Source organism: Equus caballus, chromosome 1, assembly GCF_041296265.1.
Source record: "Equus caballus isolate H_3958 breed thoroughbred chromosome 1, TB-T2T, whole genome shotgun sequence".
Classification (NCBI taxonomy): Eukaryota; Metazoa; Chordata; class Mammalia; order Perissodactyla; family Equidae; genus Equus; species Equus caballus.
Window position 1 is genome coordinate 116,420,419 of NC_091684.1, and position 13,613 is coordinate 116,434,031.

The 13,613-nt window shown below is 40.7% G+C and overlaps 1 protein-coding gene across 15 annotated transcripts in view; it reads right to left on the bottom strand.

Annotated features, from left to right (window-relative positions):
* The window catches only part of TTC23 (tetratricopeptide repeat domain 23), a 99,516-nt gene that overhangs the window by 72,161 nt on the left and 13,742 nt on the right, over positions 1–13,613 (bottom strand). For all 15 annotated transcript variants that reach the window (XM_070267864.1, XM_005602827.4, XM_070267874.1 and 12 more), the window contains 2 exons: positions 10,111–10,310; positions 2,938–3,061 (listed from right to left, as the gene is read on the bottom strand). In XM_070267864.1, coding sequence (XP_070123965.1) covers positions 2,938–3,061; positions 10,111–10,290 — 304 coding nt within the window. In that variant the 5' untranslated portion in view covers positions 10,291–10,310. The remainder of the gene's footprint in view (positions 1–2,937; positions 3,062–10,110; positions 10,311–13,613) is intronic.

Genomic DNA, 13,613 nt, shown 5'->3' on the forward strand with positions numbered 1-13,613 from the left:
AGACGTAAAATCTGTTCTAAATAATTATAAAAACAAATGGGATGCAAGGACTATAGCATTCTGGGCAGGAAAGAACATATCATGAATTTTAATCCTGGCTTTGTGAGAGCAATCTTAATGAAATACTAAAAATTCTGAATCTTATGCTCACCCACCTATAATCATAACGTTAGAGTTATTTTAACATAATATGAATATGATGATATCTACAAAAATATACAAACACAATTCCAATGAGGTAATTGGCTAACGTGCTACAATCTCTTGTTCCTACGTGGTAATCAACCAACATGAAACAAAATGGAATAAAAAAAAAGTTTCTACTGAGAACTAATTCCCCAGTGTGTTCCAGTGTTCTTCCATGGGCTTATTATTTGTGGTAAGAGTCTCACTGGGGATCACCAGTTAGGTTCTGGGGCTTTTCGTTTCCCCACACTCCCATCCTCTTCCCCACAGTGACGCCTCCTTCCACACCCCCTCCCTCCCACATCCTATACTCCTGGTCTTAGGTTCTTTATTATATGGAATTGTATCTCAAATCTCTTTAAAAAGCTGGCAAAGGGGCTGGCCCCGTGGCGGAGTGGTTAAGTTCACACGCTCTGCTTCAGCGGCCCAGAGTTTCACTGGTTTGGATCCTGGGCGTGGACATGGCACAGCTCATCAGGCCATGTTGAGACAGCGCCCCACATAGCACAACTAGAAGGACCCACAACTAAAATATACAACTATGTACCAGGGGGATTTGAGGATAAAAAGCAATTTAAAAAAAAGCTGTTGAAATATGAAGTTCACTCTGTTCCTATGTCTATAAAACAGAAAGAATATATTTTCTGATGGAAAAAATCCAGGATATGCTCTTCGTGTGAAACTCCTACAGAATTTTGTCTTATTTTTTATAAGCACACACTTAATCAACCTACTAGAAATTTATTAGTGCCAATCATGCATGCAATATTCCAAAAGGCCTGGCAGACTACATTTTTAACTTTGGTCCATTCCCTCAAGAAACTTGAACTCAAACTACTGGAGGCAGCATAGGTTGAGGTTCAAGAACACTGGCTCTGAAGTCAGACAGCCAAGAATGGATTCCCTGCTCCACCACTTACTCTGAAACATTGACCTCAACTTCCTCAACTGTAAACAAGAATTAATAGTATTACCTACATTATAGGGCTGTGGTGAAGATGGAATGAGACTATGTATGGAAAATAGCATGGTACCTGGCATTCAATAAGACCTTAATAAATGATAGATATTGCTTTTACTTTAAATTGAGAAAGAAATACTGTTATGCAGAAAGGTGGCAGACAGTGAAGAAAGGCATCATTTGAAATCCCAGATGCCAAGACACTGGTACTGGTGTTCAAAATCCCAGGTCTGAGTCTCAGATCAGCTACTTATTGACAGTATGATCTGAGGCAAGCTGTTTCAACTCAGACTTCTTGTTTCCTCTGAATCTACAAAACAAGGTTGGGGGGAGGGAGTAGGGTTTGAACTAGATGATCTCCAAGGTCCCCTCTGGCTCAAACAGTCTTTGACCTAACAGGTAGGACCAGTCTATAATCAGATTTGGCCAAATTTGTTGAGTGGCAAGTCTATGCTTAGCATTGTGGTGTCCGCTTCTATCATTTTATTTATTCACTGGACCAATCTTGGGAAGTTAGTACCACCATCATGACTATCTTCACTTTTCAGTTGAAGAAATGGAATTCAGAGATCTACTCCTATACATCTTGTCCCAGGTTGCCAGTCAGAAAGGAGAAGACATGATATACTGTTGTTTTCCCTTTCCCTAACTCCATTGTCCCTTCCTCTGTTCTCTTTTGGGACACCCCGCTCCCGTCCACCCAACCCATGTGATTTAGCTAAGGTCAGCTTTTCCCTGGGATCCAGTGGAACCAAAAGGCAAGTCTAGCCAGTCAGACTATTCCTTGCCTTTGGCATACAACCCAAATCGGCCCAATTAGAACCCCTAAATCCTGAGATTTTGGTGGAGAGACCTTCTTTTTTTCCTGGGAATACTGAGGTGGGAAGCCTAAAATTGCTGGCAGCCTTTCTACTGCCACCATGTGGCAAAGCCTGGCTAAGAATGGAGCCAATACAGAGAAAAACAGAGCCAAGTGGTGGGAAAAAAGAGAAATGGAAAATGATCAGTGTTTGCACACGTGGATCTGGCTAGCTCTACAGTAAGTTTTACCCTTGAATTTTTAAGTTGTATGAGCCAACACATTACCTTTGTTTATTGCCAGCTTCATTTAGTCTTTTACTTTTGGGGAGAGGATGGTCACTTACAGGCAAGAGACTCTCCATCAATAAAAATATAAATGGATGCCATGTTAGGCCCCTACTTCATGCCCTGGGCCCTTTCTACAATGCCTACAAAGCTAGCAAATTAATTCTCTCCCAAGAACCCAACTTTTAAGATCATAAAAAACAGAACTCTGAAGGGCTAAAATCTCCCTTCCTTTTTTTTTTTTTTAAACTTTTTTTTCTCTTTCTCTCTCTTGTTTTTTTTTGGTGAGGAAGATTGGCCCCAAGCTTACATCTGTTACCACTCTTCCTCTTTTTGCTTGACGAAGATTGTCCCTGAGCTAACATCTGTGCCAATCTTCCTCTATTTTGTATGTGGGATGCCACCACATTATGGCTTGATGAGTGGTGTATAGGTCCGCACCCGGGATCCGAAACCATGAGCCACAGGCCACCAAAGCAGAGAGTGTGAACTTAACCACTCTGCCATTGGGCTGGCCCTCTCTTCCATCCTTTCTGATATATTATATAAGAAATCTTAATAGCTCTTTCTGAAAGGAGATAGCTTATCAATGTGTGCAGAGGAGGATATCCAAGAAAACCTAATCCTTCTAGCCAAGTGTGAGCCAAATTTGGGAAAGAGCAGAAACCAACTGACTGACCCTCCTCAGTCTGAGAGGAACTCACCTTTCAGCTGGAGGTAGCCTTGAGCCAGATTAACATGGGCCTCAGCCAGCTTCCAATGGGAGTTGCCATAGCAAATTCTTGTCAGTGCCACGCAGCGCACAAGCTCATGGATAGCCTGTTTATACTGTGAGGAAGAGGAAGTAGGTTTACCAGTTAGACAAGTGAAATCTCAGAGGCACAAAGCACAAAACTGTCCTGAACTTTTATCCATTCAGCATAAATACACATTGAGTGCCTGCTGTGTGTTAGACACGGTTCTAAGCTCTCGGGGTACATCAGAGAACAAAACAGACAAAGATCTGTTTTGGGTGGTAGGGTGTTCATCTGGTGGGGTGAAATAGACAATAAACATAAGAAATAAGGAAAATTTATAGTACATAGTGAAATTGAAAGGTGAAAAACATAATGGAATAAAGAAAAAGTAGAGCAGACGTCTAATCATTCCCTAGGTTTTCCAACTGCCCTTCGATGAACAGCTACTACACATTCAAGCACAAGAGGGCAAGTGATAGTGGTTTTCACATAACGCCCTCTGGCTCTGAGTTCAAACACCTTCTTTAGCAGCCTAGGATATTAGCATAGCAAATGAGGTCAGCAGGACTTACAAACAGATTCCATTCAGGGAGTGAAAAGCACATTTTCATCAAGTTCCAGGACAAAAAGAATAGGGAACTAGGGATTTCTAGCTCCAGGTCAGCTCAGAGCAGCAATGCACTCAAAGCAAGGCTGGGAGTTTTAAAATACAGCTCCAAAATTCTTTGACACTCCTTCCATCCAGAGATGAGGGTCTGTGTCCCCTTCCCTTTGAATCTGGGCTTTATGACTGGCCAAAAGAATATGGAGCAAATAATGCAGGGCCACTTTTGGGGCCCAGATCCTAAAGAACTGGAGGCTTCCACTTTTTGTGTCTCCCTAGGTACTCGCTCTTGCAGCTTGTTATGGGCTGAATTGTGTCCCCCTCAAAATTCATATGTCTAAATCCCAAGTACTTCAGAATGTAACTGTTTTGGAGAGAAGGTCTTTAAAGAGGTGAATAAGTTAAAATGAGGCCGTTAGCATGGGGCTCTGACCTAATATAACTGATGTCCTTATAAAAAGAGGAAGAAACCCGAGGGATGAGCACACACAGAGAAACACTTTGTGAGGACACACAGAGAGAGAGGACAGCCATCTGCAAGCCAAAGAGAGAGGCCTCTGAATGAAATCAGCCTCGCCAACACTTTGATCTTGGACTTCTAGCCTCCAGAACTGTGAGAAAATAAACTTCTGTTATTTAAGCCACCCAGTCTGAGGCATTTTGCCATGGTAGCCCTAGCAGGCTAGTAACCCAACCACCATGCCCTGAGGACACCTAAGCCGCCCCACGGAGAGGGGAAAGGCGCCAATAGCCAGCACCAATTAGTCAACCACAGGCGTACACCATCTTGGCAGTGCATCCTCCACACATGCCGAGCCCAGCTGAAGCTGCACGGAGCAGAGCTGACCAGACCCCACGGAGCCCTGCACAAATCGTAGGTTCACGAGCAAAACGGATGGTTGCTTTTGTCTTGTGCCACTAAGTTTTAGAATGTTAATAGCAATAGAGAGCTGGAATAGCAAAAGAGGAGGTAGAAGGTGGGAAAGATCCAGGAGAAGACCCAGGATACACCCCCCGCCAACGCCTCAGCTCAAAGAGTCTGCATTCCCACACAGTTCCCACAGGGATTAGAAACACTTGCACCCTGAAACAACATTCCTCTTGAAAAAAATACATGGCCAGACAGTTGACCACAAGACAGTCACTTTTATGACCCAGCAGCAGGAGGCTGAGGGACATTGTGCTCACTCCATAGTGATGAAGGAAGACGGAGCCGTGGCTTTTTTCTAGAGTAACATTTTTCTCCTTACAACAGTCATACATGGTCATTATCAAAACACAGATGAAAATTAAAAATCACCTGCAATCTCACCTCTTAGAGACAACGAGTAGCTAAATATTCCTCTAGTCTTTCTTCCTACAAATCTATCGATCTATTTTTTCTTTTTCAAAAATAGGCTCATAAGCGACATAGAGGTTTGCAACTTGTTGTTTTAACAATCTGTGAACATTTCTCCATGTCATCTTCTAATGGATGCATAGTATTTCACTGTAGGGATACAGCATAATTGAGTTAGTAAGCATTTAGGTTATTTTCAAAATGTTACTCTCTGAACATCTTCTGTGGATAGGTTTGCTCGTATCCATAAGCATTTCCTTAGAATAAATTCCTAGAAATGTCACCATTGGGTAAAGGATGTGCAAACGCCTGAGGCTTTGCGTATCAGTTGCTGGAGTGCTTCCTCGGGAGGTTGCACCAATCCACACTTCCGGCGCAGCGTGTGTGATCGGCAATGCCCTTACCTAGAACCACACACAAGATGGGGTTTGTTTTAACTTGTCAATTTGTCAGTTAATTCATTTCTCCTGGTTTCAGTTCACATTTTTCCCCCCAAACTGGTGAGGCTGAACATCATTAGATGTTTATTGGCTCTTTGTACTTCTTCTTTTGGGAATCATTTTTTTATTGCCTCTAAAGACAGGCAGTTTAGGGAGTGGCTTCCTTGGAGACAGAACAAATGACTACAGTGTATGAGAAAGAAAGCAAAGATGAACACATTGGGAAGTCTAGATAGGCAGTCTGCCAAAAAGACAGGGGGATGTGATTTGATAGTGAATCTGTCCCAACCACAGATTTCTAAGGAAAGGGTGATGCAGACTCAGAGGCAGCCCTCCCAGATCATAGCCTTGGTCCTCACAACCTGCATTAGGGACGAGGAAACCAAAAGAGCCCTCCTTTGACCTTCTTATTTGCTAGAATGCATAGTCCAGACAATCCTTTCGGCTTTCCAATCTTTGTCCTGCCAGTTCCAGTAGTATCAACCAACAGGCTTGGGTAGGGGGTAGACAGAAGAGAAGTACAAATAGGCAGACAATTCCAGAACTGGGATGAGCCCTGGAAATCAACTAATCTGATCCCCTCAATTTAAAGAAGAAATGTAAGGTCAGAGAGGTGAGATGATTTACCACCGACTGGTAGAGTCAGAACTCACAGCCAAGCTCCTCCATGGAAAGTCCAGAGCTCTTTCCACAACATCATTCTTGAACTACCTGGAATTTCTCAAACTTTTCAACTTTAAAGTATGCAACTGTGATGATCAGTAATTCTGGCCATATATATTTGAAGGTGGGTATTTAATATCCAGATTTTTGCGTCTAAATACTATTTTCCACTAAGAGGAACCAGGGTTCCCTGAATCCACAGCTGAAGTAGGGAAAGTATAAGGTGAACCTGAAAAATCTTCTTGTGCTGGAAACTAAGGAAAGAATAATGGGGATGTACCAAGGACTCAGGAGCCAGCTTGAAGGGACTCTCACTGGCAAATACAGGACAATTTAGGCTTTGATGATGAGAAAGGATTGTAACAGATTTGAAAAATAGCATTTCCTGAACTCATAATGATATAAATAAGTGAACAATAAAGTGTGAAGAAGGAAAAGCTCTTCCTTATAAAAGAATGCCAATAAATAAATGTTGAAAGAATCCTGAAGTCAGAGAATCATCATTTGACAAACATTATAGTAATAACTAATTCAGGTGAGAGTCATCAATGGATGCTAAAACTAGGGGGTGAAGTTTTAACAAGGAATAGGATATATTTATAGTCTCAATGAATCTCCCCACGAAATATTTATTAATTACAAAGGGAAGAAAAGTAATTCTACAGTGAAGAAACCTGCCAGACAGCACCTTAACTAAGCGATCAAAGTTAGCATATAGTAACAAGATGAGCAGACATCATATGCCTCCTAAGATGATGTGCTGAGAGGGGCCATAACTACGCTTATGTCTGTGGGATTCCTGCCCAAAATGTATAATCTGCATCTAATCGTGACGAAATGCACAACAAATTCAAATGGGGAGATAATCTACAAGATAACTGGAGTGTCTTTGTCACAGACTGAATGTTTGTGCCCACTCCCAAATTCAGATGTTGAAGCCTTAACCTCCATTGTGGCCTTTGGAGATGAGGCCTCTAAGGAAGTAATTAAGGTTGAATGAGGTCATAAAGGTGGGGCCCGGATCCAATAGGATTAGCCTCCTTATAAGAAGAGATGCCTTTGTCTCCTCCTTCCCTCACATCCACAAAGAAGAGGTCACGTGAGGACACCCTAGAAGGCGGTGGTCTGCAGCGACGGGGGGAGCTCTCACCAGCAGACACCCACCCTGCTGGCACCTTGGTCTTGGCCTTCCAGTCTCCAGAACTGTGGGAAATAAATTTCTGTTGTTTAAGCTGCCCAGTCTGTAGTGTTTTACTACAGCAGCCTGAGCAGACTAATACAGTACTTTTCAAAAAATATCAAGATTATGAAAGACAAAGACAGGCTAAGGAATTGTTCTAGTAGATTAAAGGAGACTAAAGAGACACGACAACTATATTCAACATAAATTCATGGATTGGACCACGGATCTGTCTGATTTTTTTCCCTGTACATGACATTATTGAGATAATTGGAGCAATATTGATAAGGTTTGTAGATTAGACAATAGTATTGTGTCAATATTTATTTCCTAATTTCCGTCACTGTACTGTGGTTTTGTAGGAGGATATCCTCTATTCTTAGGAAATACGCACTGAAGTATTTAGGGGTAAAGGACCACAACGTGTGTAACTGACTCTCAGATGGTTCAGAAAAATAATGACACAGAGAGAGAAAGCAATAAAGTGAATGTTAACAATTGGTGCACCTTGTAACCTTTCTGAAAGTCTGAAAGTATTTTAAAATAAAAAAATGGACATTTTAAGAAGCACATTACATCATGTTAACACCTTCCTCAAAACACTTTGAAAGTGTCCCAGGCCACTTAACTTGAGACCTGCAGGCCCTAACTGAACTGATTGCCCTCCAACTGCATTTCACGTCAGCCCACAGCTGCCTCTCTTTGCTTCAGACGTGTCATGCTCGTGCCTACCTTACAGATTTTATGTGTCCTGTTCCCTCTTACTAGAACTCTTTTCCCTCAGCTCCTCCATGCTGGCTCCTTCTCTTCTTCAGGTCTCAGCTCATACGTCACCTTTTCATAGAGGATCTCCCTTTACCACCGTACCCAGGATAGGCCCACTCTATTTCCTCCCTAGCACTTAGCACACTCTCTAGTTAGCTGGTTTATTTACAATGTCGATTGCCCCTCAGCTCCATGAGGGCATGCAACCTTGTGGTCCTGTTCACCACTGAATCCAGGGGTACCTCATCTCATCTGAACTGCAGAACATAGAAAAGGCCTTAGTATCAATCTAGATGCATAGAAGAGAAGTTAATTCTCTCTTTCCTTTTTTTTTTTTTTTTTGCTGAGGAAGATTCACCCTGAGCTAAAAACTGTGCCAGTCTTCCTCTATTTTGTATGTGGGTCACCACCACAGCTTGGCCACTGAAAAGTGGTGTAGGTGTGCACCTGGGAACCAAACCCAGGCCACCGAAGCAAAGGGCCCCTAACTTAACCACTAGGCCATGGGGCCAGTTCCAAGAAGTTAATTCTTTACATACACTAAATGCTTTAGGGCATTAGGGCTTAATTCTTTTGCAGAACTCTGGTTGAGAAAGGCTGCTGGCTGAGGCCTATCTAGCACAGGGCCTGGCACATAGTAGGTACTAAATAAATATCTGTTGCATAATGAATAAGCACACATTCAAAACCAAACTGTTGTCTTCCCTCTATAATCCTGCTCTTGTTCCTGTATTCATTACAATCAAGCAGGGCACTAGCAAGCCTCCAGTCACCCCAGCTGGCTGAGACCTAAGTCAGGAATCGAACAAACCCCCTCTGGCTCGCTCTTGCCTCTCCATCCCCTGTGTCTCCTCAGTCACCAGGTCCCACTGATTCGCATTTCCAAATTCTTGTCAAAAGATCTCAGCATCTCTCCTGCCTCTGCCATAGTTCAGGCACTCATAATTCCTTGCCAGGATTATTGCAAATATCCTCTGAACTGGCCCTCCTCCAGTTTCGCTCCCTTCTCATCCTCCTCCACACAGCTCTCTGCGATCTGAGTGATTGTTCCAGAAACTCAAACTTGCTATGGCACTCTCCTGCTTATAATCCTATCATAGTCTCCAGCACCTGAGGAGAAAACCTAAACTCTTTTCCTGGGTGTTGAATGCCCTCTGGGCCCCAGCTCTTGTCCATAATCCCCATTTCCTGCTGTGTGCCACTAAAGTCTACATCCTAGACAGCTCCTTATAGTTCCCCAAAGGGACTGTGCACCCTCAGACCCTTGGCTCTTGCCTATCTGATACTTCTGCCCAGAACACTATTGTCCTCTCCCTTACCTGGCCAAATCCTAAGCACTGTTATCAGTGCAGTCCAAGTACCTCCCATCTCAAGAGGCATGCCTTAATTGCTCTCACTCCACCAGTTCCAGGGTCATTGCCCTCCACCTCTCCTCACTCCCCACGTTTCTGTCTATATCACCAGAGCTTGTATCTGTCATCGAACTTATTGCACTGACTACCATTATCTGACCCCGGTCTATCTTCCCAACCAAACCATGAGTCCCTCCAAGGCAGAGGCTGTAGCTTTCCCATCTGTGCCCCCAGTACCTGCTTGGCACTTGGCACATATTAGGTATACAGTAAAATAAATGAATGGACAAACAGGGCCTGATACATAAGAGGTGGTAGAGAAATGCAAATTGAATGAATGAGCAAATGAGTAAAAATTTGAGGAGAAAATGGGAAAGGTGTGCAGAAAACATGAAGATTAAGAACATAAGACATCTAATCTGTGAGAGCAGAAGCTTCATCTGCTTTGTGCTGTATCCCAATGCCTAGACCTGGCACACAGGAGGAGCTCAATAAATATTTATTGGCTGATGGGAAACGACTGTAGTAGGTCAAATCTATAACCAGTCAGTCTAGTATACACTTGCAAGAGGTCAGGGTAGACTTGTTTGTTCATTTGTGCAGTCACTCAGCAAACACAATGTTGACTGTGCCAACTGCTGGGCTGGGAACCCTGAGGTGCTACACCCATTCATGCTATGATAAAGGCACTCTCTTATATGCTGTCTTGTACCGAACCCCAGAGAGGAGGAATGTAACCTGAAGCGTCCCACTTCTCAATTACCAGAGCACAGGTACAGAGGAGAAAGGCTCCTTACCTCCTGACTGCTGGAATAGGACTTGGCTTTCTCTTCACAGAGGTGGAGTTTCTCTCGAGGAGGCTGGAAGAGCGCTGTCTGAGGCAGCTTGCTCTGGATCTTCTTTCTAGGCGTTATGCTGACAGCAGCAACAATTTCATCTAGGTAGTTGGATATGTGGGTTTCCTGTGATTCATCCATATTTTTATATGCATTATCCTCTAATTTTTAAATAAGAAAATAAAGGCGTTAAATAATAATTTCCAGTTACTTTTAGACATACACATTTTTCCCCCTAGAAATTGAGGCTAGAATCTAAGAAAATTTCAATACTATACCCAAGCTTCTTTGAAATTAGTAGCATTTTATCCAAAAAGATCTTGGTGACTGGTACTGACTTCTTTGTAAAACTTTCAGGCTGATTTCCACTTTTAACTAAACCAAACAGTCTTTGTTAATTTATATATATATATATATATATACACACACACACACGAAAAATATAACTATGCATATATATAATACGTATATATAAAATATGTTTGTGTGTGAATATATATATGTAACATAAAGTAGAAATCAGCTGAGCCCAAACAACTTTCAAAGAGCCCAAATTAGATCATCTGAACCCCAACTGACCGTGAAGCAGGAAAAAAGTGACTTGTTAAACTTCCAATTCAAGTCAAGATGGGGTAACAGAGACCAGATTTATCCTCTTGCCTGAAATACCCAACTAACCAACCAAACCAAAAAACAAATAAAATAACAACCCACAGACAAAAAAGTTATGAAACAATAGTTTTTAAGAGACAGAACATCAATCCTGAGAGATGGAAAAAAGAAAAAAGTGAGACCTATGATTGTCCCAGCTTATTGCTTTGAGAAAATTTCCAGGACATGCAGGGAGTGGGGACTCAGAAGTTACCCCATGGACTATCTAAGTTGAAGAAATACACCTGAGAGTCTAGGGAGACCAAGGCAGCTAGAATTCACAGGACAGATTACTGGAGAGGATAGAGTTGCACAAAGAGGTGCCCAGAGATTAGCAGAGGGTCTCCCTCAGGTATAGGGAGAGAATGCTGATCAGCATATGTGTAAGAAAACTACTTGAGTCTGAGGGAAGACTCCTCTAATAAGATTGAAAGAACAGTGTCTGTGCTCACCAAGGCTGACAGTGTCCGTTCCCACCAACTGGACTGGAAAAACTTGTAACTCATGAGACATATAGGGCAAAGTACTCAGAAGGGTTTTGTCTGAGTAGTGGGGAATAATTAGCCCTAGACTGAGCACTGCTCAGATCTACCTAACCAATCATAAAAGTAAGACCTAAAAGGATAAAACTGCTTCCTAGTAACTTAACTGTAGCAGAGGGCAAAACTCAAGGATGTTCATAGGAATACAAAAATAGCTAGCACCCAACAAGGTAAAAATCACAAAATCTGACATCAAATCAAAGATTACCAGGCATGCAAAGAGGCAGGAAAACATGGCCCATAATGAGAATAACAACCAATCAAAACTCACCCAGAACGGACACAGAAGTTGTTAGCATAGAAAAATAATAATAGTTATTATAATTGTATTCCATATATTTAAAAAGTTAAGTGAAGACATGGAATATATAAAAAAGATCCAAATTGAACTTCTATATATGAAACTTATATGTGAAATGAAAAATACACTAGATGGGATTAACGACAGATTAGATATTATAGATGAAAAGATGAGTGAATTCCAAGATATAGCAATAGAAACCATCTAAAAAAAATCACTGAGCTGTGAAACAACTTTAAGTTGCCTAAATATATGTAATTTGAGTCCCTAAAGGAAAATAGACTGTAGCAGGGACAGAAAAAATATTTGAAGAAATAACTGCTATAATTTTTCCAAATTTGAGAAAAAGTAAAAACCTAGAGATCAAAGAAGCTCAATGAACAGTAAATACAAGAAACATAAAGAAAACTACACCAAGAGACACATCATTACCAAATTGCTCAAAACCATGATAAAGAGAAAACCTTAAAAGTAGTCAGAAAAAAAGACAAAGTATAAAAAAGTAAAGATAGGATCACAGCAAATTTCTTGGAGAAAGAAAAGCACATGAGAAGAGAATGAAGCAACATATTTAAAGTATGGAAAGAAAAAAGGTGTCAAGCTAAAATTCTGTACCAGTGAAAATATCTTACAGAAACAAAATCTGAAAGAATTCATCACCAGCAGATTTGCACTCCAATGTTCTCAAAGGAATATTAAAATAAGTCTTTCAGAAGGAAGGAAAATGATAACAAATGGAAATCTAGACCTACACAAAGGAATAAAGAGCAGTGGAAATGATACTCATATGGGCAAATATGTAAGACTGTTCTCATATTATTAAACTCTCTTTAAAAGATAATCAACTGTTTAAACAAAAGAATAATAATGTACTGTGGGGCTTATAACATATGTATAAGTGAAATGTATGACAATAGTAGCTAAAAGGGTAGAAGGGGAGGAATGGAATTTTGAAGTTCTTATACTGCATGTGGAGTAGTATAATATTACTTGAAGGTAGACTGACATTAGTTAAATATGTATAGTATACGCCCTACAGCAACCATCAAAACAACAAAATAAAGAGTTACAGGTAATAAGCCAACAAAGGAGATAAAAAGAGAGGCATAAAAATAAACCAATAGAAAACAGAAAAAAGAGGGAAAAGAACAAAACACAGATGGAAGAAATAGAAAATAAATAGCAAGGTGATAGACTTAAATCTAACTATATCAACAATAACATTAAATATAAATGGTCTAAACACCCCAATTAAGAGATAGACACTGACAGATTCGATACAAATGCAAAACCCAACTATATGTTGCCTACAAGAAATTCACTTTAAATAGAAAAAGACAGCTAGATTAAAAGTAAAAAGATGGAAAATATCCTAAAATTAGTCAAACCAAACTTGGAGTGTCTATATTAATATCAAAGTAGATTATACAGCAAATAATAGTACCATCAGGAAGGTCATTTCATAATGATAAAGGGGCAATTAGCAAGAGGACATAATCATCCCTAGTGTTCATACACCTAATAACAGTTTCAAAATATAACACCCCAAATTGATGGAATTGCAAGGAGAAATAGGCAAATCCTCACTTACAGTCAGAGATTTAAATACTTTACTCTCAATAATTCATACACTGAGGAGGCAGAAAATCAGTAAAGGATATATAAGACATGAACTATATCATCAACCAACTTGATTTGACACTTACTAGAACACTCTACCCAAAAAGAGCAGAATACACATGCTTTTCAAGACACATGGACAGTAACTAAGAGAGATTCTATTCTGGGTCATAAAACAAGTTTCAATAAACTTATTAGGATTCAAGTTACACAAAGTATATTCTCTGACCACAAAGGGATTAAATAATAAATCAATAACAGAAAGATATCCGGAAACTGTCTAAATACTTAGAAACAAAATAACACACTTCTTAAAAAACCCATGAGTCAAAGAAGAAATCAAAAAGGAA